Genomic DNA, 25,644 nt, shown 5'->3' with positions numbered 1-25,644 from the left:
AGAGAAGCTAGCTGTGTGGTCAGCGAGCTGCACACAGGTTTTCTCATCTCAGCCAGCACTCTGCACGATACGGAAAATTCCACCCTGTGTGTTGGTGAAGGAGGAAGTAAATGTTTAAGATGATTGATAGGGTGACAATCAATTGGCTGCTTTGTTCTGGATGGTGTTCAGCTTCTTGAGTAGGTTGGGCCTGCGCTCATTTAGCCAAGTACCACAAGGATCAGGGCTGGAGCCTGGTTTATTTACAATTCATACTGATGACTGCGATCAAAAGACAGAGATTAATGTACAAAGTCTGCTGACAATACAAGGTTTGATGGGAATGCAAGCTGAGAGGAGGACACAAGATGCTGCAAAGAGATACAGACAGTGAATGAGCAATAAGATGGCATATGGAGGGAACTCCAGGAATTTTCCCCTGTGGCAACATTAGAAAATTATGTGCAAACTGCAATGATGTCTGAACTCGGAACCACGAAGAGGAAGCTGATCTGTTCTGTGGTTTCACAGGAAGACACAGCAATGATTTTGTTATGCAAATTTCTTCTTCATTAAACATGTGGACTTGTTCTGTTGACACTATTTTTTTTCTAAATGCATTACAAATTCCCATACTTTCATACTTTCCCAATGACTGGTGCCAATCCAACTAGGCCTGTAGTTTCCTATTTTCTTTCTCACTTCTTTTTTTGAATTGCTGTTCCACTTTTGCGATCTTTCACTTTGCTGGGACCATTTAAGAGCCTCAGTTTGTTGTGTATCTCTGTGTTAGCAGCATTGCTGCTCAGCCTCCGGACTTCTTCAAGAGATTCTCCCCACAAGGTAGGACATCTTACTGAAAACCTGCTTCTTTTCAAGCATTTGCTTCAAGGTGGTTTGAGTTATTGAACACAGCACGGTAGCATTGTGGATAGCACAATTGTTTCACAGCTCCAGGGTCCCAGGTTCGATTCCGGCTTGGGTCACTGTCTGTGCGGAGTCTGCACATCCTCTGCGTGGGTTTCCTCCGGGTGCTCCGGTTTTCTCCCACAGTCCAAAGATGTGCAGAGTAGGTGGATTGGCCATGATAAATTGCCCTTCGTGTCCAAAATTGCCCTGAGTGTTGGGTGGGGTTACTGGGTTATGGGGATAGGGTAGAGGTGTTGACCTTGGGTAGGGTGCTCTTTCCAGGAGCCGGTGCAGACTTGATGGGCTGCATGGCCTCCTTCTGCACTGTAAATTCTATGATAATTGTTCAAAGATCTTTTACTTTCTCTACTTTTACTCTTTCAAACCAGTTCTTCTCCTAAACCCTGTTCTTCATGAGACTAAACAAGGACATCATTCCATTTGTACAGTTTTATCTTTATTTTCAAACTATAGGAAGAGGGGGCTCTTATAACTAAATGACTGTCATGTTAGTTTACATATTTTATTCTTTCCTGCTTGTTGTTTGGTGTTATAACTTGCTGGAGACCAACGGGGGTAGAGCAATTAATCTCCCCGTGAGCCTTGTGCCAGTTGCAGAGGGGGCACAGTTGAGAGGACAGAGGGAATCCAGGTAAATGCTAATCTGGGCTGGGGGGGGAGGGTTCAGTCTTGGCATCTCAGTGGGGTAGGGGCGCTCGCATGTCTTCGCGCCCTTTCACGGCTGTGAGCCTCTAGATTTAAAGGGGTATGCGTCTGGCGCATTCCTCATGTCGTCCTTGCTGGGCTAGTGACTGTATCACAGAACGGATTGCCCTTCCAGAGTGGCAGCTGGAAAGTGGGTGGGAGCAGGTCAATCAGAGGATCAGCATTGGGGGTAACGGTGAGGCTCTTGGATGGGGTCCTATGAGACGCCAGGCTACATGGGCAAAGTGGGACATGGGACTCTGGCAAGAGGTGTTATCCAACCTCGTGTGGCCTGAAATCCCTCACAAAGTGGGGACTATGGCTGCAGTGAGAATGAATCCCTGCACTCAGACAGAAGTGTGAAGACAGATGGCTTGAGCTTTATGGAAGTTCAAGGCCATTGGTTTCGGGGGGCAGGCTGTCAGGGCATAGCGTCTTGGTGGCTGGCTGTTCCAGTTGGAAGATTTGTTTAATCTGCAGCCCATATGGGCTGGGGGAATGAGGGTGTCCACTAAGGATAAAGGTGACATGCTCATTGTAGTCTTTGCATGAATTCATATTGGCCAACAAAGAGATGGCAGTCCAGTTGAACAATTACTTTGGATTTGTCTTCACTAGGGAGGAGACAAATAACATTCTGGAAATACTAGGGGACAGAGGGTCTAGCGTGAAGGAGGAACTGAAGGAAATCCCTATTAGTTAGGAAATTGTATTGGGGAAATTGATGTGAATAAAACCCAATTAGTCCCCAAGGCCTGATGCTCTGCATCCCAGAGTACTTAAGGAAGTGGCCCGAGAAATATTGGACGCATTGGTGATCATTTTCCAGAATTTTATAGACTCTGGAAGAGTTCCAACGAATTGGAGGGTAGCTGATGTAACTCCACTTTTTTAAAAAGGAGGGAGAGAAAACGGGGAATTATAGACCAGTCAGCCTGACATCGGTGGTGGGGAAAATGCTGGAGTCAATTATTTTAATTAATTAATTTATTTTAATTTAGAGTACCCAATTCATTTTTTTTCCAATGAAGGGGCTATTTAGCATGGCCAATTCACATACCCTGCAGATCTTTGGATTGTGGTGGCAAAACCCACGCAAACACGGGGAGAATGTGCAAACTCCACATGGATGGTTGCTCAGAACCAGGATTGAACCTGGTACCTCAGTGCCATGAGGCAGCAATACTAACCAATAGGCTACCGTGCTGCCCTGAAGTCAATTATTAAGGATGAAATAACTGAGCATTTGAAAGTGGGACAGGATTGGTCCAAGTTAGCATGGATTCACTAAAGGAAAATCAGAAAATCATGCTTGACAAATATTCAGGACTTTTTTGAGGATGTGACCAGCAGAGTTGACACGAGTGAACCAGTGGATATTGTGTATCTGGACTTTCAAAAGGCTTTTCACAAGGTCTCACACAAAAGATTAGTGAGCACAGTTTAAGCTCATGCTATTGAGGGTAATGTATTGACGTGGATAAAAAACTGGTCAGCAGACAGGAAGCAGAGAGTGGGAATAAGTATTTTTCAGAGTAGCAGGCAGTGGTGAGTGGGGTTCAATGCTGGGACCCCAGCTGTTCACAATATACATGAATGATTTGGATGAAGGAATTGCATGCAACATCTCCAAATTTGCAGATGACACTAAGCTGGGTGGCAGTATTTACTATGAGGAGGATGCAAAGAGGTTGTGGGGTGACTTGGACAGGCTGGCTAAGTGCGACATGTCACGACATGACGGACTTCCTACAGAAACTCAGCACCCATGAACCAGTTGCACCAGGAACATTCCTCGGCACAATGGACATCTTGGCATTCTACACCAGCATCCCCCATGACGACGGCATTGCTGCAACAGCCTCAGTACTCAACACCGACAACTGCCAATCTCTAGACGCAATTCTAAAACTCATCCGCTTCATTCTGGATCACAACATCTTCACCTTCGACAACAAATTCATCATCCAGAAGCACGGAACAGCCATGAGGACCAAAGTCGCACCTCAATATGCCAACATCTTCATGCACAAGTTGGAACAAGACCTCCTCGCCGCACAGGACCTTCAATCGACGTTATACACAAGATAATGACAATTTTTTCCTTTGGACCCATGGCGATGAATCACTGAAACGACAACACGATGACATCAATAAGTTCCATCCCATCATCAGACTCACCATGGACTACTCTCCAAAATCGGCTACATTCTTGGACACACTCATCTCCATCAAGAACGGTCACCTCAGCACTTCGCTTTACCGCAAGCCCACAGATAACCTCACGATGCTCCACTTCTCCATCTTCCACCCTAAATACATTAAAGAAGCCATCCCCTATGGACAAGCCTCCAGATACACAGGATCTACTCAGCCGAGGAGGAGCTTAACAGACATCTACAGACGCTGAAAGATGCCCTTTTACGAATGGAATATGGCGCTTGACTCATCGATCAACAGTTCCAGCGCACTACAGCAAAAAACCGCACCTACCTCCTCAGAAGACAAACACGGGACACAACTGACAGAGTACCCTTTGTCGTCCAGTACTTCCCTGGAGTGGAGAAACTACGACATCTTCTTTGCAGCCTTCAACACGTCATCAATGAAGATGAATATCATGCCAAGGTCATCCCTGCACCCCCACTACTTGCCTTCAAACAACCGCGCAACCTCAAACAAACCATTGTTTGCAGCAAACTACCCAGCCTTCAGAACAGCAACCACGACACCACACAACCCTGCCATGGCAATCTCTGCAAGACGTGCCAGATCATTGACATGGGTACCACGATTACACGTGAGAACACCATCCACCAGGTACGTGGTACATACTCGTGCGACTCGGCCAACGATATCTACCTCATACGCTGCAGGAACAGATGTCCCAAAGCATGGTGCATTGGCGAGACCACGCAGACGCTGCGACAACGGATGAACGGACATCGCGCGACAATCACCAGGCAAGAATGTCCCCTTCCAGTCAGGGAACACTTCAGCAGTCAAGGGCATTCAGCCTCTGATCTCCGGGTAAGTGTTCTCCAAGGCAGCCTTTAGGACGAGCGACAACGCAAAATTGCCGAGCAGAAATTTTTAGCCAAGTTCCGCACACATGTGTACGACCTTAACCAGGACCTTGGATTCATGTTGCATTACATTCATCCCCCACCATCTGGCCTGGGCTAGCGTAATCCTACCAACCGTCCTGGCTTGAGACAATTCACACCTCTTTAACTTGGGGTTACTCCTATCTCTTGATCTGTTAAGACTTAATTAGTTGCAAATGCTCGCATTCAAAGCATTGTCTTGCATCTTTGACTTTGGGCGCGATTCTCCGCTCCCCATGCCGGGTGGGAGAATCGTGGGAGGGCCCCCCGACTAATTTCACGACCTCCTGGCGCCCCCCGCGATTCTCCCACCCTCCGCTCGGAAGAATCGCCGCTCGCCATTTTTCACGGCGACCGGCGATTCTCCGACCCGGATGGGCCGAGCGACCTGCCGTTCGCGACCGTTTCATGACAACGGCAACCACACCTGATTGCTGCCGTCGTGAAATCGCCGTGAGATGTCCGTTTTGGGGCTTGTAGGGGGCCTGGTGGGGAATGAGCACCACGACTGTGCTCGGGAGGGGACAGGCCCGCGATCGGTGCCCACCGATCGTCGGGCCGGCGTCTCAATCGGACGCACTATTTCTCCTCCGCCGCCCTGCAAGATCAAACCGCCACGTCTTGCAGGGCGGCTGAGGGGAAGACGGCCACCGCGCATGCGCGGGTTCATCTGTCAGCCGTCGTGACGTCAGCCGCGCATGCGCGGGTTGGAGCCGGCCAACCTGTGCATGCGCGGCTGATGTCACATAGGCGCCGCTGTCGCATCACTCTTGGCGCGCCTCCAGGCGGCCGAGAGTTACGGAGTGCCGCTCCTAGCCCCGCCAGGAGGGGAGAATAGGAGGCGAGGAGCGGCCTCCAAGGCTGTCGTGAAACTCAGCCGAGTTCACGACGGCCCTCCCGATTTTTCCCGGGAGCGGAGAATTCCGCCCTTTGTCTGTATATATGTTTCTGGAACATACCTCTTCATGCACCTGAGGAAGGTGCAGTGCTCCGAAAGCTAGTGGCTGAAACGAACCTGTTAGACTTTAACCTGGTGTTGTAAGACTTCTTACTGTGCCCACCCCAGTCCAATGCCGGCATCTCCACATCCTCTCACCAAAGTTAGGTTTCCTTTAAAATCTGGTGTGAAACATATTGAAGAGATATGACTCAGTTTTACTTCAGAGGTTTTCTGCCACTGTATCTAAATGTATGTTTCTTACAGGGAAAGAGACTGAATCTGGGAAATGAGTCTACAATTGTTCTGCAGCAAATTGCCGGCTGGTTTGATGTTCAGTTTTTTTGTGTTTCTTCTTCCACCCATTTCCACACAAAGTAAGTGACTAATTTCCACCAACCACAATCCATTGTTTCACTTTATATCATTGTATTTAATGAATTTACACATTTACTATTCTGAAAGGGAGAAGGAGCTGCTCCTTTAATCAATGTGTGAGCTCACTCTACAGATTGTAACTATAGAACAGCTTAATACAATGGAACATTTGAGCCTTTTTCTCATTGTTCGACAAATCTTTCTCTTGATCTCTGTATAATTCTCTCTATCGGTCCATCAATACACAGAACAGTACAGCACAGAACAGGCCCTTCGGCCCTCGATGTTGTGCCGAGCAATGATCACCCTACTCAAACCCACGTATCCACCCTATACCCGTAACCCAACAACCCCCCCCCTTAACCTTCTCTGCTCTTACATTTAGGAAAATTCCAAGTCAGAGCACAATGTCACATCTCAATGGTTCACACTCTGAGATTTCCTGTTGCCGTTCACTGTGGGCCAAAATGCTGACGCTGGAGGAAAATCTCACAAGACTGCCGAGACGTGAAACTCGGTGGTGAGATCTCCTTTTCTGATTTTCCCCACCTCTTGCCAGTGACGTAAGGAGGCACCTGGCCCCTGGTTCAAACCTCATAAATTATCATCAATGCCCTATACAATTCAAAACAACTCTATTCCTATGCTCAAATCCTCTCGCTGCGAAGGCCAACCGACCATTTGCCTTCTTTACTGCCTGCTGCCCTGCGCACTTACTCTCAGTGACCGATGCACAATTACGACTGATTACGATAAAACATTGTGAATAAACCTATTGTAGACTTAGAATCATAGAATCCCTACAGTGCAGAAAGATGCCATTCAGCCAATCAAGTCTGCACCGACCCTCCGAAAAAGCACCCGACCTAGAACCACTCCCTCACCTCATCCCCGCAACCCCATCCAATCTTCGGACACAAAGTGGCAATTTGGCATGGTCAATCCGCCTCACCTGCGCATCTTTGGATTGTGGGAGGAAACCAGAGCACCCAGAAAAAACCCACGTAGACACGGGGAGAACGTACAAACACCACACAGTCACCCAAGGTTGGAATCGGACCCCGGTCCCTGGCACTGTGAGGCAGCAGTGCTAACCACTAGAACTTGTGTCATCTCTGCTTTGCTCTGAGGTAAACCAGAGATATGAATTATAGAACAAGCCAGAAAATACACAGGACAAGGATAGTTCAGAAACAATTTAACTTCACTCGCCACAGCAGTGTTCCTTTCATCACGGTGTCATGGCATTGATGGTTTTCAGGGCTCAAAACCTGTTGTGTTATGTTTCTTCATGTAGCACAAGCTGCTTCCTTGATGTATGCTCTGACAAAGGAAGGTTCAGACTTGGAGATAGGTTTAACACATTAATTGAACAGTTAACAATTCTCCTACTTGAGTTTGACTCGCCTGCTAACCTTGCTATAGTAACTCAGTCTAACTAATCAGTCTGCTCTAAGCCACGTGGTGGGTGTGATCCTTCTGATCTGCCCCTGTCCTATTCTCTACATGTCACCTGTGGAAAGAGAAAGAGCGTGTGTGCCCTGTCCTTTTATATGGGTTGCTCCCTTGTGGTAGTGTCACCTCTGGGTGTCTTGACTGCCCATGGTCATATTCTATTCTGTGTGTTCATTAGCTGCATGTCTGCATGTCATGATGTCTCTGGTGCTCCCTCTAGTGTTTACTTAGTTGTAGTGTATTTGCATTAACCTCTTGTGTATTTACTATGATGCATATCACCACATCTCCCTTTTTTCATGTTACATATTTTCTGTACTTGGTTAAAGAAAATTGAACAAAATAGATAGATAAGTGATGACATGTACAAATCATGACCGTGATGATTATACAATATGTATGAGTTCAAAGTTCATGAATTTACACGGTCGAGTGGCTTTCTTGTGCTGTTATGGAAGTGGCGATGTTGATGTTGTCATTCCCTTGTGAATGCCGCCAGTGTCCTGGTGTTTACGTAACCAAAAAGTCATCAGGAGGTGTTCAAAGATCAAATCACTTTGTTGTCTGATTTGGACTATTTTTCTTTCTATGTTTGTGGTAGGGATTCTTGATATCATCTTCCCTGTCTGATCTGGACTGGTGTCTGTGTTTGCGGTATAGATGCTGTATGTCAGCTGCCTTGAAAGCTGGTCTGCTTGTTTGTAGTGCAGCAAATGTGAATTTGTAAGATGCGTTCTCATGCCATGGTATGTCTGCACACTTGCCAGTATTAGGAGCTGTGCTGTTACATTGTCCTGCATTTGCAGAGTTGTACCATGTCGTACCAGTCGTTGTTCCATTATTGTTGTTTTTGTCATGCTTGATGCTGACGTTGGTGCCTTTGGTACGCTTCTTGTTGTTGTCAGTGTTGTTGATTTTGTAGGTTTTGTTGTTGTGTTTGTTGCGCTCAATGACCATTCCGAGTGGAGAATTCGAGCCCTTCACAAAGTTACTTGTGTCAGTGTCCTTTGTGGCATCTGCTGTTTCATTGAGCGCGCCGTCTCTGATTCCTCGGCGCTCCCCGTCCGGAGTCATGTCCGGTTCACTAGAATCATCTTTGGCTTGTCAATGCTCCCCGTCTGGAGTCCTTTCTGGTGCACCTGAATCAGCTTTGGTTTCATGACACTCCCCGTCCGGAGTCATTTCAGGTTCACTTGAATCATCTGAGGTGTCTTGATGCTCCCCGTCTGGAGTCAAAACATTCAGGAATGTATTTTCTTGTGGAGAGGCTCGAGTGGATAAGGTGTCAATTAACGTGGTGTCACTGGAGTCACTAGTAACCTCATTTTGATTGTCGAGTGCCTCTGTACATACTAGCTGAGATCTGTCAGTCTCGCTGAGATGTTGCATATCTTGCATGGGAATTGTGAAGCCTTTGTCACTTGTCACACATCCAGTGGGTAGACCTTCAGTGTCTTCTTATCGGGTAAATGAGCTGGGTAGACTGTCAGAGTGTTCTTCTGGTGGCTCAAATAATCTGGGTAGACTGTCAGAGTCTTTTTGTTGGTCACGTGAGCGTGGCAGACTTTCATAGTCGTCTTGCTGTGCACTTGAGCATGGAGAACTTGCATCGCTTGCTGCTGGTTGCTCAGATAAGGTTGCTAGACCTTCATGGTTTTGTTCATGCAAGGACTGTGCTCTGGAGCCTTGCGTTGCTTCCATTGTGGAGTCTGTCAATGAGCTCGCTGTGGAGGCTTGTACTGATCTCTCTGTGGAGTCTGGCATCGTTCCCTGTGTGGAGTCATGCAGTGGTCTCGCTGTCGAGTCGATCTGTGCGCTCTCAACGGAGTCGTACAGTGGTCTCGCTGTGGAGTCTGTCATCGCTTTCTCTGCAGAGCCGGGGATTCTTTGTGGTGCATGGACCACTCTCTGAGTGGAGTCGGGACTCTTCGTGGTGTGTGGAGCACTGTTCATCAGGCCGCTCTCTGTCGGCTTGGACCTCTCTGTGTCTCTTGACATCAGGTTGCTCTCTGTGGGCTTGTACCTCTCTGTCTATTGGCGTCAGGCCGCTCTCTGTGGGCTTGTACCGCTCTCTGTCTCTTGAAGTCAGGCCGCAGCAGAATCCTGTACTTCTGGGTTAGGATGTCGTCTGTGCTGGGCTGAGGATCCTCAAATCCGAAGAACTCGTCCATGTCTGTGTTGGATTCTTCACTGTACAACACATCTCATTGCGGTTCGGATTTGGTACTGAGGTCGCCATGTCCAATAATGAAATCATCGTCTGAGTCGTAGTCTTCAAGGACCATATCATCACTTTCTGTGTCGGAGCTGTCACTGTGCTCGCGATGTCCAAAGAAGAAATCAACATCTGAGTCGTAGTCTTCAAGGACCAAATCATTTCTTTGGGCAGTGCTGACTGCTTGTTGCAGGGTTCTGCGGAGCTTGATTTCCTGATCATCCCTTTGGCAATTTTCACTGCTGCCTCAGCCTTTCCATTTTACCGGGGTAGTGTGGAAATAGTGTGTCGTGCTGAATTTTCCAATCATTTCTGAAGCAGCTGGATTCTTCATCATGAACTGTAGGTCATTGTCACTCATCATAATATCTGGAATATAATAAAGACTGAAGTGTGCTTTCAGGCCTGCTACAATCTCACTGGAATTCATTGACATCAGCTGGTCTAACTCCTAATAGTCTGAATGATAGTCGATGGTGATGAGACAATCAATTTCTGAGAGAGTGAAGAGGTGTATTCCAAGTGTCATCCATGGACCTTCTGGGTTGTCATGAGTCATGAGAGACAATTTATCTTGCTTAGCATGATATTCATTACAAGGACTGCACTGGGATTTAATTTGGATTTAGATTTGTATTTGATTTGTATTTGGATCTGGGTTTGATTTGGATTTGATTTGGATTTGGATTTAGATTTGTATTTGATTTGTATTTGGATCTGGGTTTGATTTGGATTTGGTTTATTGTCATGTGTTCCGAGGTACAATGAATAGTATTGTTCCATACATTAAAAAAAATAGAACATACATAAATACACAATGTAAATAGGTACAGGCATCGGGTGAAGCATACGGAGTGTTGCACTACTCAGTAGAGAAGATGTGTGAAGAGATAATTTCAATCCATAACAGGGCCATTCAGGAGTTTGGTAACAGTGGGGAAGAAACAGTTTTTGAATTTGTTTGTGTGTATTCTCAGACTTTTATATTTCTGGCCCGATGGAAGAGGTTGGAAGAAAGAATAACCCGGGTGGGAGGGCACTTTCATTATGCTGCCTGCCTTCCCAAGGCAGCTGGAGGTGTAGATAGAGTCAATGGATGGGAGATGGTTTTGTGTGATGGACTAGGCTGTGTTCACGACCCTATAGTTTCTTGCGATCTTGGGCCAAGCAATTGCCATACCAGGCTGTGATGCAGCCAGATAGGATGCTTTCTATGGTGCATATGTAAAAATTAGTATGAGTCAATGGGGAGGGACCTACCGAATTTCCTTAGCTTCCTGAGGAAGTATGAAAATGAAAATTGCTTATTGTCACATGTAGGCTTCAAATGAAGTTACTGTGAAAAGCCCCTAGTCGCCACATTCCGGAGCCTGTTCGGGGATGCTGGTATGGGAATTGAACCGTGCTGCTGGCCTGTCTTGGTCTGCTTTAAAAGCCAGCTCTTTAGCCCTGTGCTAAACCAGCCCCTAAGGGGTATAGGTGTCATGGGTGGACCAGGACAGATTGCTGGTGATATGCACACCTAGGGATTTGAAGCTGTCAAACATCTCCACCTCGGCACCGTTGATGCACACAGGGGTGGAAGTGTCAATTACAAGGGGGCACAGGTTCAAGGTGAGATGGGGAAAATTGAAGGGAGATGTGTGGAGTATGGTTTTCATGCAGAGAGTGGTGGGTGCCTGGAACAGGCTGCCAGAGGCACATTAGCAACATTTAAGAGGCATCTGGACGGGTACATGAATAGGGAGGAAATAGAGGGATACGGACCGTGTAAAAGCAGAAGCGTTTTTTACTTAGGGCATCATGATCGGCACAGGCTTGGAGGGCCGAAGGGCCTGTTCCTGTGCTGTATTTTTCTTTGTTCTTTTTTTTTGTTCCTTGATACTTCTGTTCCTGAAGTTAATGACCAGCTCCTTTGTTTTGCTGATGTTGAGGGAGAGATTGTTGTTGTTACACCACACCACTAAGTTCTCTATCTCCCTCCTGTACTCCGACTGCTCATTGTTTGAGATCTGACCCACTGCGATCGTGTCATCAGCAAACTTGTAGATGGAGTTGGAGAGAAATGTTGCCACACACACGTATGTGGATAGGGGGCATAGTAGGGGGCTGAGTATGCAGCCTTGCGGGGCCCTGGTATTGAGGACTATCATGGAGGAGGCATTGTTGTTTATTCTTACTGATTATGGTCCATGGGTCAGGAAGTCGAGGATTCAGTTGCAGGAGGAGGGGCTAAGTCCTAGGTTTTGGAGTTTTGATATAATTTGGCTGGGATTATGGTGTTGAAGGCAGAGCTTTAGTAAATGAATAGGAGTCTGACATAGGAGTCCTTGTTATTGAGATGCTCCAGTGTTACGTGTAGGGCCAGGGAGATGGCGTCTGCTGTGGACCGGTTGTGGCTGAATGCAAATTGCAGTGCATCAAGGCATTCTGGGAGTCTGGAGTTCATGTGGCTCATGACCAACCTCTTAAAGCACTTCTTAACGATGGATATTGAGGCCACTGGATGACAGTCATTGAGGCACGTTGCCTGATGGTGACTGATGTGGACTTTAATCCCATTGTTCATGTTTGACCAGAAGAGAACTTCTCTTGACTTTCTCAGACTGGACTCAATGTCTTGATGACTTGCATGGATGTGTTTCAGCATTTGTTTCTCATCTCCTTGGAGATAATGAATCTAGTTCCTTTGTGCACAGCACCAACTTGGCAAATCAGGACATCTTTGTGTGCCCAAGACTCTCTTATAGCAACAGATGTGTCCTTGATAGTTTTGGACCATCCTTTCATCACTAATTCCTGCATCACTTGTAGAGTTGCATCTCGTTGTATAGTTTTCTTTACCTGAGCGAGATGCTTCGCTGTCAGGTTCAGTGGGCTGGATTCTCTGATTCTGCGGCTATGTCCGCAGGAACCGTCTGGTCGTACGACGAGAAAGTTGGCTCTGTCCCCGCACCGATCCTCCGCCCGGTGGGGGGGGGATAGCAGCCACGCCACGTAAAGCCCCGGCTTTACCTGCGGCTAGGGCTGTAGAATGGCTGGGTCCATGACCGCACATGTGCATGGCGCCGGCCACGTGCGGACCAAGCCTGCCAAATACTGCCTCCCTGTAACCCCCCTCGTCACCCCTGGACCACCCCATCCCCCCCTCCCCCCCGACTGTGGCGGTGCTGGACACAGTCCGTAGCTGCCATGTTAGGCCCCAGAATGTTGTGAGCACATGTATCCCACGCCATCGGGAACTCAGATTATTGGGAGCAGAGCATCGGGGTGGGCTTCAGGTGACGTCCTGAGGCAAGCCCAATGGCGTGCGGCATAGTCCTTGAATATGCCATTTTTGAGGGGGGGGGGGGGGATGGTGGGAGCATCGGAAAAAACGATTCCTGCGTAAAAGTGGATTCTCCGGCCGATCGCCAAATGCGATTTCAGCGTCGGTGACTGGAGAATCCCGCCCCGTGTCTCTGCTGTGTTGATGACTTCCAGAACATGTTGTGCTTTAGCTTCTTACTGAATGTGGAAGATTTTGCATTTTGTACAAGAATCAAATTCCTTCAAAACGACTGCAGCCCACGACAGCATGTTGGTGATGTACATCTATTCCTCTTGCTTCTTGATTACCACAGCAGGAATTCTTGATTTGATTTGATTTATTGTCACATGTATCGAAGTAGTGAAAAGTATTTTTCTGTGGCCAAGAAAAAATATACAGTATGTACACAGTAGACAAAACCTTTGCAGAACATGGTTCAGTTTGCATTAACACTCCAGATTGAAGCACAGCTGGTTTTATTTGGAACTCTTTTTACTTTAATGATGTACTTTCTGGTAACTCATTGACACAGTGAGCGCATAATGGAATTGTTCTGTATTCCCTGTAAGACTGACTCCAGTGAAGGGAATGATCAATAAAATAGAAAGACAAAAGATGTAAATAAATAGCAGATTAAAGATTATGATTTGATATTAAATTGTTTATACCATTCCTATTTCTACCAGGAAACCCAAATCATTATTATTTTGCGGATAAGAGAGGTGACATTTCATTAAAAGGGCCAGACAATCCTGGAGATGGCTCTTTTCTCTGGGAATGGAAACCACACTCCGGGCAAGAAATCCAGCAACTGGTTACTTTTCAGAAAAAGTATTGGGGATCGTGGAATGCAGAATGGAGTGAATACTTCAGAAAGAACAAGTTATACCAGTGGATATATCGGGATCGTCACACCATTAATCTGATAATTCAAAACCCCACATTAAAACTTTCAGGATTGTTCACCTTGTTCCAAACACAGCCGAGTAAAAAACTCCTGAAACAACACGAGATATTCGGGGTCCAGGGTGAGTGAAACAAAGTTTAGAAAGAATCAATATAATAATTCTCTGTAAATATTTGCATATGTTTTTATTTTATAAATTTAGAGTACCCAATTATTTTTTCCAACTAAGGGCCAATTTAGCGTGGCCAATCCACCTATCCTGCACATCTTTAGATTGTGGGGGGTGAAACCCACACAGACACCGGGAGAATGTGCAAACTCCACATGGACAGTGACCCAGGGCCGGGATTCGAACACAGGTCCTCAGCGCCGTAGGCAGCAATGCCATGGTGCTGCCCAATTATTTAGGGGCACCACGGTTGCACAAGTGGCTAACACTATTGTGGGGCTGATTTAGCTCACCAGGCTAAATCGCTGGCTTTTAAAGCAGACCAAGCAGGCCAGCAGCACGGTTCAATTCCCGTATCAGCCTCCCCGGACAGGCGCCGGAATGTGGCGACTAGGGGCTTTTCACAGTAACTTCATTGAAGCCTACTCGTGACAATAAGCGATTTTCATTTCATTTTCATTATTGCTTCACAGCTCCAGGAACCCAGGTTCGATTCCTGACTTGGGTCACTGTCTGTGCGGAGTCTCCCCGTATCTGCGTGGGTTTCCTCCGGGTGCTCCGGTTTCCTCCCACAGTCCAAAGACGTACAGGTTAGGTCGATTGACCATGCTAAAATACCCTTAGTGTCCAAAAAGGTTAGGAGGGGTTATTGGGTTCGGGGGAGAGGGTGGAAGTGAGGGCTTAAGTGGGTCGGTGCAGACTCGATGGGCCAAATGGCCTCCTTCTGCACTGTAAGCTCTATGTTCTATTTGCATATGTACTGATGCAATTACATGAGCTTCACACCACCCATTGCAAAGCTGCTTCTCTCATCAAAACAACCAGGGAAAGATTTTGTTCATCATTTCTCTTGAAATTGTCAACATAACTGTAAACACTTTTTATTCTTTCATGAGATGTGAGGCTCATCAGCAAGGCCAGCATTTGTTATCCATCCCAATTGGCCTTGAACTCAGCGTCTTGATCGGGTATTTCTGTCGGCAGTTTAGAATCAACCACATCGTTTTGAGCCTGGAGTCATGTGTAGGTCTGGTAAATAAACCAATACTTATCTTAAAGGGAACTGCCAGATCAGGGGACAAGGCCTCTTGCTCTGCACTGGGTCCGCAGACTTCAGGTTGGTACGGGTTAAAAGGGATCGTTGTGAGACACTTACTTGCTGGCGGCTGCTGTCCGAACCTCTCCTCTCTCTCGGTCAAGGTCTTCTTCGGTAAAAGCTGGTCAAGAGGGCTGGTCAAGAGAGGAAGGCTGGTCAAGAAGAACGAACTAAGTTTGGGACCTGTCTTTTATAGGTCCTAAGGCTTCGAGCCCTTTTGGGCGGACCCTCTATCTGCTGGGGAACGATTGGGTCTCTTCCCAATCAATTTGTTTGAATCCCCCCAATACTGAGGCTGTCCCTCGGCTACTGGGTGGGCCTTCAGGTGCTTTGTCTTCGAACCCCGCTGGTGCCGGGGTGTCTGGTTTCCCATACACTGTTGCAATCACTTCCCTATTTGTGTCCATTGTCTCTGGGATCGTTCCATTACTATGTTGACTGTCCCGGAGATTGCCTCATTAGTATGCGGAATGTTCGTTTCGGTGCTGTCTGCTCTCTTAGCAGACAGAATACACAGTGGCTTGTTGCAGCCTGCTTGTGCTGCAAACTTTGTCCATTTTACCCTGTAAGCTTTGCGTTCCTCCATTTTGTATTGAGGGAATGGCCAACTTCGGTGGCTATACATTACAAGCCAGCTGTTTAGCCCACTGTGCTAAACCAACCCCGAGGGCTAATGTAAGCCGACGTGTGTCACTGATCAAGATTATTATTATTAGTGAACCAGATGGGATTTCACAACAATCGGTGATATTTTCATAAACACCATTACAGAGACAAGCTTTATATTCCAGATTTACCAATCAAATTTAAACTCCACCGTTGCTGTAGTGGGATTTGAACCCATGAGCATGGATTTCCACTCTTGTTTTTGCCAGGATGGATCAGTGACAGGAGTAGATAATGTTGCGGGAGGCCCAAATTGCATTACATACCACAAGAAAAAGTGTCCTATCCATTGACAGTGACATAACGGGAATCTTGACATTCAACATCGGGATCTCCATTACTATAAATTTACATCAAATTATCAAGTCTCTGATCTGGTAATTCCTCTCCCCATTATATAATCACGACAAGTCTCCCACATCATACACCTGGTGAGCAGGACTCACCAGAGGAGCTCAGGTAAGTGCCTCACTCAGGGAGTTGGGGGTCATGCCCATGCAGTACCCTGGCACTGTCCCCTAATTTTACTTTTTTGTATTGGGGCAGCCGTTAAAATTGGCGCCATGATTGTTAAGGGACTAAGACTGAACCTGCCCCGGCACCTTGATGCTACTCTCCACATTATTTTTCAATCAGCCGAATGGTAGAGCGGAAAAAGGCGCAGTCAGAGCAGGTATCTGCAAGGTCGCCTTTCCTGCCCACAGCCACCCCATGTCCCAGAGCTTCTTGTTTGCTCATTCAGTGACCTTACCACTATGCCATTGTCTACCCTAGTTTTGCAACTCTAACGGAAACAGCAATCCGATGAATCTACCACACAAGAGGCTATTTTGGTCTGTACACTGACACACTTGCTGGAGATGGACTGAATTCTGTTAACAAATCATCACTTGCAGTAATTAACCCCATCATCACTGCTCATGATTGAAATCCAGTGAATGACTCTATTTTGTGAGTCATTTAGTTGAGGCTCCAAAAGGTGACGAATGTCCATGTGATTTATATTCTGTTAAAGAGTTAAACAGGGTGGAGAATGTCAATACTGTGGGGAAACCTTAAAGTGTGGGAGAGTGAATGTGTGTGAGTGGGGTTTAAATTCTCCCAACCAATGGAAAAATGCTGAACTCAACTCCAACCTGTCGATCTTTGGGTTTTCCTGAGGTAGGTTAGGAGTGAGGTAAAAATTTTAAGTATGTTATGAATTGTCAGCCTCGGGTTTAACCTGCTTCACAGTAACTGGTCGGCCGGATTTCCTGAGCCTAAGGGATCTCAGCAGTTGCTGCAAGACAAGAAAACTCACTGGGAAACTTCTTGTGATCCAGGAGAAAGAATTCTTCATTCCAGTTCCCCCAATCTCCCCTTTTCCCCCATTAGAAAACCTCAATTCTGGGACTTTTGGTGGCGGTCATGGAGTGAGAGGTCGCCCATTTGTCAGCTCCCGCTCATGGTAGTTTTGTAAGAAAAAGGTGCAGAAGTGAGAGTAGAAGAGAGTGACCCCTAGTTTATGGAGCTGCGGTCCAGAAGTGCCCGGAAGAAAGTGAACCAGTTGGCAGAGGCGAGCGAGAAGCAGACAAAGCAGGCGGAGATGGGGGAGGTGCCTGCCGGCTCAGTGGTAGATGGACCAGTTGGTGGGCTTCCTGAATGAGACGTTCACCCAACGGCGGAAGGAAAGTTCTGGGGACCTGGCCCGGTTGGTGGACTTGATCAAGGCGGCGGTTGAGTGTGTGGGGAAGAGACTGGCAGCCCAGGAATAGATGATCCAGAGGTTGGAGGAGCTGGTGGGGGAGCATGAGGACCAGTCCACCTCAATGGCAGCAGAGATGGGCTGATGCGTGACTAGCAGAAGTGACTGATGGAGAAAGTGGAGGACCTGGAGAACCATTCTTGGAGGCAGAACGTCCGGATCGTGGGTCTGCCGGAGGGAATCGAAGAATCGGATGCGGGTACATACGTTGGGAAGATGCTGGAGAAGCTGCTTGGGGAAGATGCATTTGACCGGCTGTTGGAGGTAGATCTGGCCCACAGGGCACTGATGCGCAAGCTCCGGAGAGGTGAGCCACCAAGGGCAATGCTAACACGACTGCATCAGTTGCTGGATAAGGAACGTATCATGAGATGGGCCATGCAGACGAGGCGATGCACTTTGAGGATATCGAGATTCGGGTGCACCAGGACCTGGGAGCAGAGTTCGCGAAGAGGAGGGCGAGCTTTAATAAGATCAAGTCGGTCATGTACAAGAAAGGCTTAAATTTAGGACTATTGTACCCGGCTTGCCTATGAGTGACCAATGGGGGCCGGGAGTCGTAGCTTGGATCGGTGGGGGAGGCAGCGGACTTTTTGAAGAGAATTGACTGGCAAGGGAAGGAGGACCTTGAACTTTGATGAGGAGAACGGAACTATGCTGTGAAAAACTTGGATTTCTGTTATTTTGGTTTCTTTCGTTTTTCTGTTTTTGTCGTTTCTGGTTGGGGTGAGGTCTGTTTGCAGTGATTTGTGAAGGGATGAGGGGTGGGTCTTTGTGTCCAGACCTTGGGAGGAATTATTTGTTTGTTTTTACTTCTTGCTTTTGTTTTGACTGTTTGCACGAAGAGCGGGGGAGGGGAAATCAGTGGGGGGTAGAATGCGAGGCGCCATGGGCGGGGGCTGCCAGGCTAGCTAAGCGGGCTAGTTCATGGAAGCAGAGTGGGGGGGGGGGGGGTGATGCACTATCAATTACGACGAGAGGAGAGCAGAGTGCAATTGAGTCTTTATTACGCAGAGATGTGTAGCCTCCAGCAGCTGCTGCCGAAATGGCTGCAGCTCAGAGAGCCCACACATGTACACTCCACCTACTGGGCGGAGCCAATAGGCAGGGATCTATCCCCGTACCTGTAGTACAGGAGCCTTACCGTAATACACCTCATATGTGATATATATACAACAGTGGTGACTACCACATTCACCCCCTCTTAAAAAAGAGTCCAGTGGGGGTAGTGGAAGACTATTTACATGCATATGTTTAACATTTTAGGAAAAGTTTACAAATTCAGAAGGTCGGGTGTCTTGATCCTTTGTTGTGAGCGCCGCAGTCCCGGTGGCGATGCAGGCGTCGGTTCGGTCGCCGGTGACTCCGGAAGCGTGTCGACCTCATCTTCATCCCCGGGTGGGACCAAGGGAAGGATGGATCGTCCTGGAGCAGGGGCTGTGGTGAGATGCGCTGGGGGGGGGGGGGGGGAGGGAGGGTGGCGCCGGGGCAGAGAGGAGGGGTGTGGGGTCCCGGCTGGTGCAAGGTCCCTGAGGGAGACTGTGTCTTGGCGGCCATCGGGGTACGCCACTACTGCGGGTTTGTGTGAAGTAGCTGTACCCTCTCGACCAATGGGTCTGCCTTGTGGAGCCGCATGTGCTTGGGGAGGAGAATGGATCCTGGAGCTGCCAGTCAAGTTGGGAGCGAAACCCAAGAGGTGGACTTCTGCTGAGTGTAGTTCTCCTTCAGTAGCGCCATGGCCTCAGCGTAGGTAGGCGCGTCCCAGATGAGGGGAAGATATCGGAGCTCAGACACGTGTACAGGATCTGGAGCTTCTGTGCCTCTGAGGGTGGTTCTGTCGCAGATCCGATGTATGCTTCAAAGCAAGCTAGCCAATGTGCGAAGGCCGACTTGGCGTTGTCTGCTTGAGGGTGCAGCTGCAGGCAATCAGGCTTGATGCGGAGATCCATTGTTGTAAAATCTCTGCGCAATAAATTGATGCATTGCCCGCAACCCGTCTATAATCTCCCCAAGCCCACTGTTAGGGCCGCTCCTGGTAAAGGCTTTCAATGAGTCGAAGGAGCTGGGAGTGCTCCCCTCAACTTTATCACAGGCATCGATTTCCATTATTATGAAGCAGGATAAGGATCCGGAGTGTTATGGTTCGTATAAGCCAATCTTTCTGCTAAATGTAGATGCGAAACTGCTGGCAAAGATCTTGGCCACAAGTATAGAGGATTGTGTTCCGGGAGTAATAGGGGAAGGCCAGGCGGGATTTGTTAAGGGACGGCACCTGACGTCCAACATTAGGCGGCTCCTAAATGTAATAATGATGCCTGCGGAGGGGCGCGAGGTCGAGGTGGTGGTGGCCATGGATACTGAAAAGGACTTTGATCGGGTGGAGTGGAAGTATTTGTGGGATGTCCTGGAAAGTTTTGGGTTCAGGCAAGGATTTGTGGATTGGGTTTGATTGCTATATCAGGCACCGGTGGCGAACGTAAGGACAAACCGGGTTCTATCAGAGTATTTTAATCTGTGTCGGGGGATGAGACAGGGGTGTCCACTCTCCCCACTACTGTTTGTCCTGGCCATAGAGCCGTTAGCAATGGCGGTGAGAGCATCAAACGTTTGGCAGGGGATAGTGAGAGGGGGTTGAAACATAGGGTCTCGCCGTATGCGGACGATTTGTTCCAAAGATAACACCCATTGGGGGGAATTGCAGGAATTATGGGTTACTGGAGGAATTTAGCCAGTTCTCAGGTTACAAACAGAATATGGGCAACAGTGAGGTATTTGTAATCCAGGCAAGGGGGCAGGAGAGGAGACTGAGGGAGATGCCATTCAAAGTGGAGGGTTTCCCGAGCCTGGAGGAATTAGAGGAAGTGTTTGAGTTGCCGGGTCGGAATGGATTCCGGTACCTGCAGGTACGGGATTTTGTTCGGAGGCAGGTCCCGAGCTTCTCTTGCCTCCCACTAAGGATAAGGTGATGTCTAAAATGGGGGTAGGGGAGGGAAGCGTCTCGGAAGTATATAAGGAACTGATGGAGTGGAAAGGGGTCCCAATTGGTGAGGTGAAGAGGAAGTGGGAGGAAGAACTGGGAGGAGAGTTGGAAGTTGGGTTGTGAGAGAAGGCCCTGAGGCGAGTCAATGCTTCCTCATTGTGTGCCAGGCTTAGCCTGATCCAGTTCAAGGTGATCCACAGAGCTCATATGACGGTGGTTCAGATGAGTCGGTTTTTTGAGGTGGAGGAGAGGTATGGGCGGTGTGGGGGAAGTCCTACGAACCAGGTACATATGTTTTGGGCGTGTCCAAGGCTGAGGGATTTTGGCAGGGATTTTCAGATGTCATGTCAGAGATCCTGGGAAGGAGGGTGACTCCGAGTCCAGAGGTGGCAATATTTGGAGTGTCGGAAGATCTGGGAGCCCAGGGGGGAAGAAAGGCCGACATTTTGGCTTTTGCCTCCCTGGTAGCCCAGAGACGTACTTTTCTGGGATAGAGGGACGCGGAGTCTCCAAAGTCAGGGGGATTGGGTCAGTGACACGGCAGTTTCTTAGGCTGGAGAAAATTAAGTTTGCCTTAAGGGGCTTACTACAGGGGTTCATGCGGAGGTTGCAGCCGCTAATCGATTCTTCAAGGAAAATTGACCGTCAGCAAGGGGGGGAGGGGAGACATGGATGTGACGAATAATGGCAGGGTATCTAATGTATGGATAGTCAGGGTTTAGGGCTGGGGAGAGCTGGGTATGTTATTGTGGTGTTTTTGTGTGGGTTGTTTAAAATGTTAAAATGTTAAAATTATAAATGCCTCAATAAAATATTTTCCAATAAAGAAAACCTCAAATCAAATCTCCCACATTGGATTGGAGCCTCTGACAATCTGATTCTCTGTTCAATTTAATTGATGGGATACAACTCACTTGTAATAAATCACCGATTGTGAATTGTCTACTAAATCATTTCGTTCACATTAGACTTAACCATCAGGCAAGACTAAACACTTCAACCAGTAACTTCAAAAGATTTATTGAGGATGGTAACAAGATAAAAAAGGTAGAATGCAAAGTTTTAGTTAACAGTAAAGGGGTTTGTGTGGAGTTTGTACATTCTCCCTGTGTCTCTGTGGTTTCTCTCTGGGTGCTCCGGTTTCCTCCCACAGTCCAAGATGTAGGTGGATTGGCCATGATAAATCGTCCCTTAGTGCCCAGCGATGTGCAGGTTAGGTGGATTGGCCATGATAAATCGTCCCTTAGTGTCCAGCGATGTGCAGGTTAGGTGGATTGGCCATGATAAATCGTCCCTTAGTGTCCAGCGATGTGCAGGTTAGGTGGATTGGCCATGATAAATCATCCCTTAGCGTCCAGCGATGTGCAGGTTAGGTGGATTGGCTATGCTGAAATATCCCTTCATGCTCTAAAGGTTAGGTGGGGTTACTGGGCTACGGGGATAAGGTGCCTGGATAGAGTGCTCTTTCAGAGTGTTGGTGCAGACATTATGGGGCGAATGGCCTCCTTCTGCACTGTAGGGATTCTCCAAAACAAGCTGAAATTAACAACTAAAGAGACTTCTCACGTCTCACTCAGGTGATCAGTCCGAAGGCATGGAGCGATGAGAACCCTTTGGTCTCTCAGTGTGAGGATAACCTGCTAATAAATGGCTTCCCAAAACCTTAACTTTTATACCCTCAACTCACGTTTTCTTTTCTTGTATTAGCCTAACTCGCTGATGATCAATATTCCTTAAAGTAGTCGATGAATCGGTTCCACCTCGAACTGAATCTTCCTTTTCCAACCTGGTGGCGAACTTGATTTTCTCTAAGTGCAGAAAGTCTGGCAAATCGCTCACCCAGTAGCCCTGCCCTAGGCAGTTCCTAATCCCGACAGCACAACAAAATCCATCTCTGGGATAACAGGGAGGCAAAGGCCAATACATCAGCCTCTCTCCCTACCTGCACTTCCGGATCCTCTGAAACTCCAAATATTGCAAACTCTGGTCTCAGAGCTCATGTTACCCCCAAAATCTTTGACATTATATCTGAAAAATCCGTCCAAAACCCCCTCAACCTCCGACATGCCCAAAACATATGGACATGGTTCGCCAGTCTCCCCTCACACCACCTTCACCCTCATTCCACCCTCACCCCCACATCACCCTCACACCACCCCCGCATCTACACCATCCCCATTGAATCATAGAAAATAGAAGTATGAATAGGCCATTCGGCCCTTTGAGCTGCTCTATCATTCAACATTCTTCTAACTCAAAGCCACACCCTCAAGTTCTCCCCCCTACACCTTGAAACCTCCAGAGTCTATAAATCAATTTTGTTTGTTAAACTCTCCTACACCTCAAGGACTGCAGTGCTTCAAGAAGGCAGCTCACCACCACCTTCTGAAGGGCAACTAGGAATAGGCAATAAATGCTGGCCTAAACAGCGACCCCCACATCCCATAAATTTAAAAAAATACATATTCAGTGACTTGGCCTCCAGAGCTGTCTGTGATTGAGAATTCCACAGGTTGACCACCCTCTGAGTTAAGAGGTTTCACCTCACCTCAGCCCTAAATGGATTACCCCATAGCCTGAGACTGTGACTGTATTCGAGAACACTGGCCCCCCAACCCTTCCTCATCCAGAGGAAACAACATCCCTGTATCCAGGTCTGTTCAGCCCTGTCAGAATTCTATACATTCCAATGAGATTCCCTCTCATCGCTCTAAAATCCAGTGAATACAGGCCCAGTTGACCCAATTTTTCCCCATAAGTAAATCCTGCCAGCCCAGGATAAGAAGTTTGTATTTAATCTGTTCTTATTCATGAATGCAGAAGGGTTTAAGTGCCCATGATGGGTAAATCATAAGTTAGTTAGATGCTAATCATTGGATTGTAACTGCCGCTATTTACGCTGAACCTTATTGATTTGTTTTTCACAGTTGAATCAAGTCCACTGTGGCCTCCGCTGGGCAGTGACGTCACCCTCAGTTGCACCATTTCCAGACTCTCAGACACAGTCAGTCTTCACTGGAAACAGAGAGACTCATCTCAGCTGAACAGGAGTAAAACTGATCAGATCCGAATCAACAACACAGTCTATCTGACAGTCAAACATGTTCCTGGAGAGGATGCGAGGTTGTATGTGTGTGAAGTGAAGGAAAATGGATTCATTACTCTGACAGTGAAAGTTGATTTTTCCATTTCCCAATGTAAGTGCAGTTTCCTCACAGTGGATATTGATGCACAATCAATTGCACAAAGACGAGAGTTGAATACAACTGAAGCTTTCTTACACTAAGATGTGTGGCCTCCTACAGCAGCTGGCGAAATGGCTGCTGAATGGGGAGCACACCTATTTATACTCCGCCTACTGGGCGGAGCCAGCAGGCAGGGACTACCCCCGTACCTGTAGTACAGGGCCTTACCATACATACCCTAATATATACAGCAGTGGTTACTACCACAGATATAAATGAGTTACTCGTACAAAACTGTTACATATAAAGTGGGATCCTACTCGTCAATCATCAACACTTCATGGTGACAGTCACCATTTGGTGATCTGGTTCACAAAACAACATTAATCAAAAAACTAGCCTGAATGCCACCTCTAACTGGGTTTTGCTGCTATTTGAAGTGATTCCAGCTGCTGCACACTCTCAGCTTCCTGAAGTATTGAGCTGGGAGCTCGACTAAGGGAAGAGGAATGGGCAGGGAATCTTTGACCATGAACAGGAGAGGGCAGGATAGAAAGGATGGGAACGTGGAGGAGAGATGGTGGATAGAGAGAAATGGCAGAGGCTGGAAGTGGGGCTTTGAGAGAGGAAGAGGGGAATATCTGAGAGTGACACTTTGGAATAAAAGATCAGAGTTTGTATTTATGTGAAGTGTAGAATAAATCCAGGTAACTGAGTGGGGAACCAGTGTCCAGCTGTAAACAGAGAGCTTGTGATTGAGGAACAAGAACAGAGTTAGTGAGGTGTTTCCTTGTCCCTTACACCCGATAGACACTGGAATCAACAGAGTGAGTGAAGCAGTTGAACATTGGGGGCGGGATTCTCCAACCCCCCGCAGAGTCGGAGAATCCCCGGTGGGCGCCGCAAATCCCGCCCCACTGACCTGACGCCAGCTGCCGTATTCTCAGGCGCTGTTTTTTGGTTGGGGTCCATGCCACGCCAGTCGGGAGCCGTTGGCAGCAGTTCCCCCCCGACAATTCTCCGGGCCCCAATGGGCTGAGTGGCCGTCTGTTTTTGGCCAGTCCCGTCAGCGTGGGTTACGTATAGTCCCACATGGCGAGGCCTGGCAGGTAAGTTGGCTGGGGCAGTCCTCGGGAGGAGGGGGCGTGGGGGATCCGACCCTGGGAGGCCCCCGAGGTGGCCTGGCCCGCGATCAGGGCCCACCGATCTAAGGGCGGCCCTGTGCATTGGGGGCATTCCTTCCTTCCTTCCGCGCCAGCCTGTGTAGGGCTCGCCATGGCTGGCATGGAGAAGAGAACCCCCCGCGCATGCGCCAATACACGCTGGCCAATCCGTGCATGCGCGAGATCACGCCAGCCTTTTGGCGCATGCGCGAACTCGTGCAGCCCCTTCAGCTGGAGCAGCTCCAACCCCTCCGGCATCCACCTAGCCCCCGAGACAGGTGAGAATTCCTCACCTTGGGGGCCTGTTGACGCCGGGGTTGTTGGCGCTGTTTTTCCCAATGGCGTGGCGACTTCGTCCCCAGAAAGCAGAATCCCGGACCGGAAGGTAGAAAATGTGAGTATTGTGAAAAAAACACATTCTGTCAATACTTTTCATTTTGCATTCATCAGGTAAATTCTTGAGAATAGAGAATCGTAAACAGAAAAACAATTTATACTGCATGAGGAGAGAGTACTGATTGGTTTGTAAGTGCATTCTGATTGCTGCATTCTCCGTGACAACGCCTCTCCAATTTGACATTCTTGTAAATTGTCCTGATGAGTGCAAGATGAAAAGATTCAACAGCAACAACTGTTTTTCATCAATACTCAGGTTCAATACGACCAAATGACTATTAGAAACCTGAATTGCAGCAAGCGGTGCGATAATATGAAAAAAGCAGCAAAGTCTTTCAATGAT

General features: G+C 47.9%; 1 protein-coding gene across 1 annotated transcript in view; it reads left to right on the top strand.

Annotated features, from left to right (window-relative positions):
* LOC119965407 overlaps positions 1-25,644 on the top strand; it is a 52,703-nt gene that overhangs the window by 14,296 nt on the left and 12,763 nt on the right. The window contains exons 2-4 of the mRNA XM_038796158.1: positions 5,905-6,014; positions 13,682-14,023; positions 23,485-23,754. Coding sequence (XP_038652086.1) covers positions 5,927-6,014; positions 13,682-14,023; positions 23,485-23,754 — 700 coding nt within the window. The 5' untranslated portion in view covers positions 5,905-5,926. The remainder of the gene's footprint in view (positions 1-5,904; positions 6,015-13,681; positions 14,024-23,484; positions 23,755-25,644) is intronic.

The sequence above is a fragment of the Scyliorhinus canicula genome, chromosome 4, assembly GCF_902713615.1.
Source record: "Scyliorhinus canicula chromosome 4, sScyCan1.1, whole genome shotgun sequence".
Classification (NCBI taxonomy): Eukaryota; Metazoa; Chordata; class Chondrichthyes; order Carcharhiniformes; family Scyliorhinidae; genus Scyliorhinus; species Scyliorhinus canicula.
The sequence above is the reverse complement of the archived record's forward strand: the minus strand, read 5'-3'. Positions and strand labels throughout refer to the sequence as shown.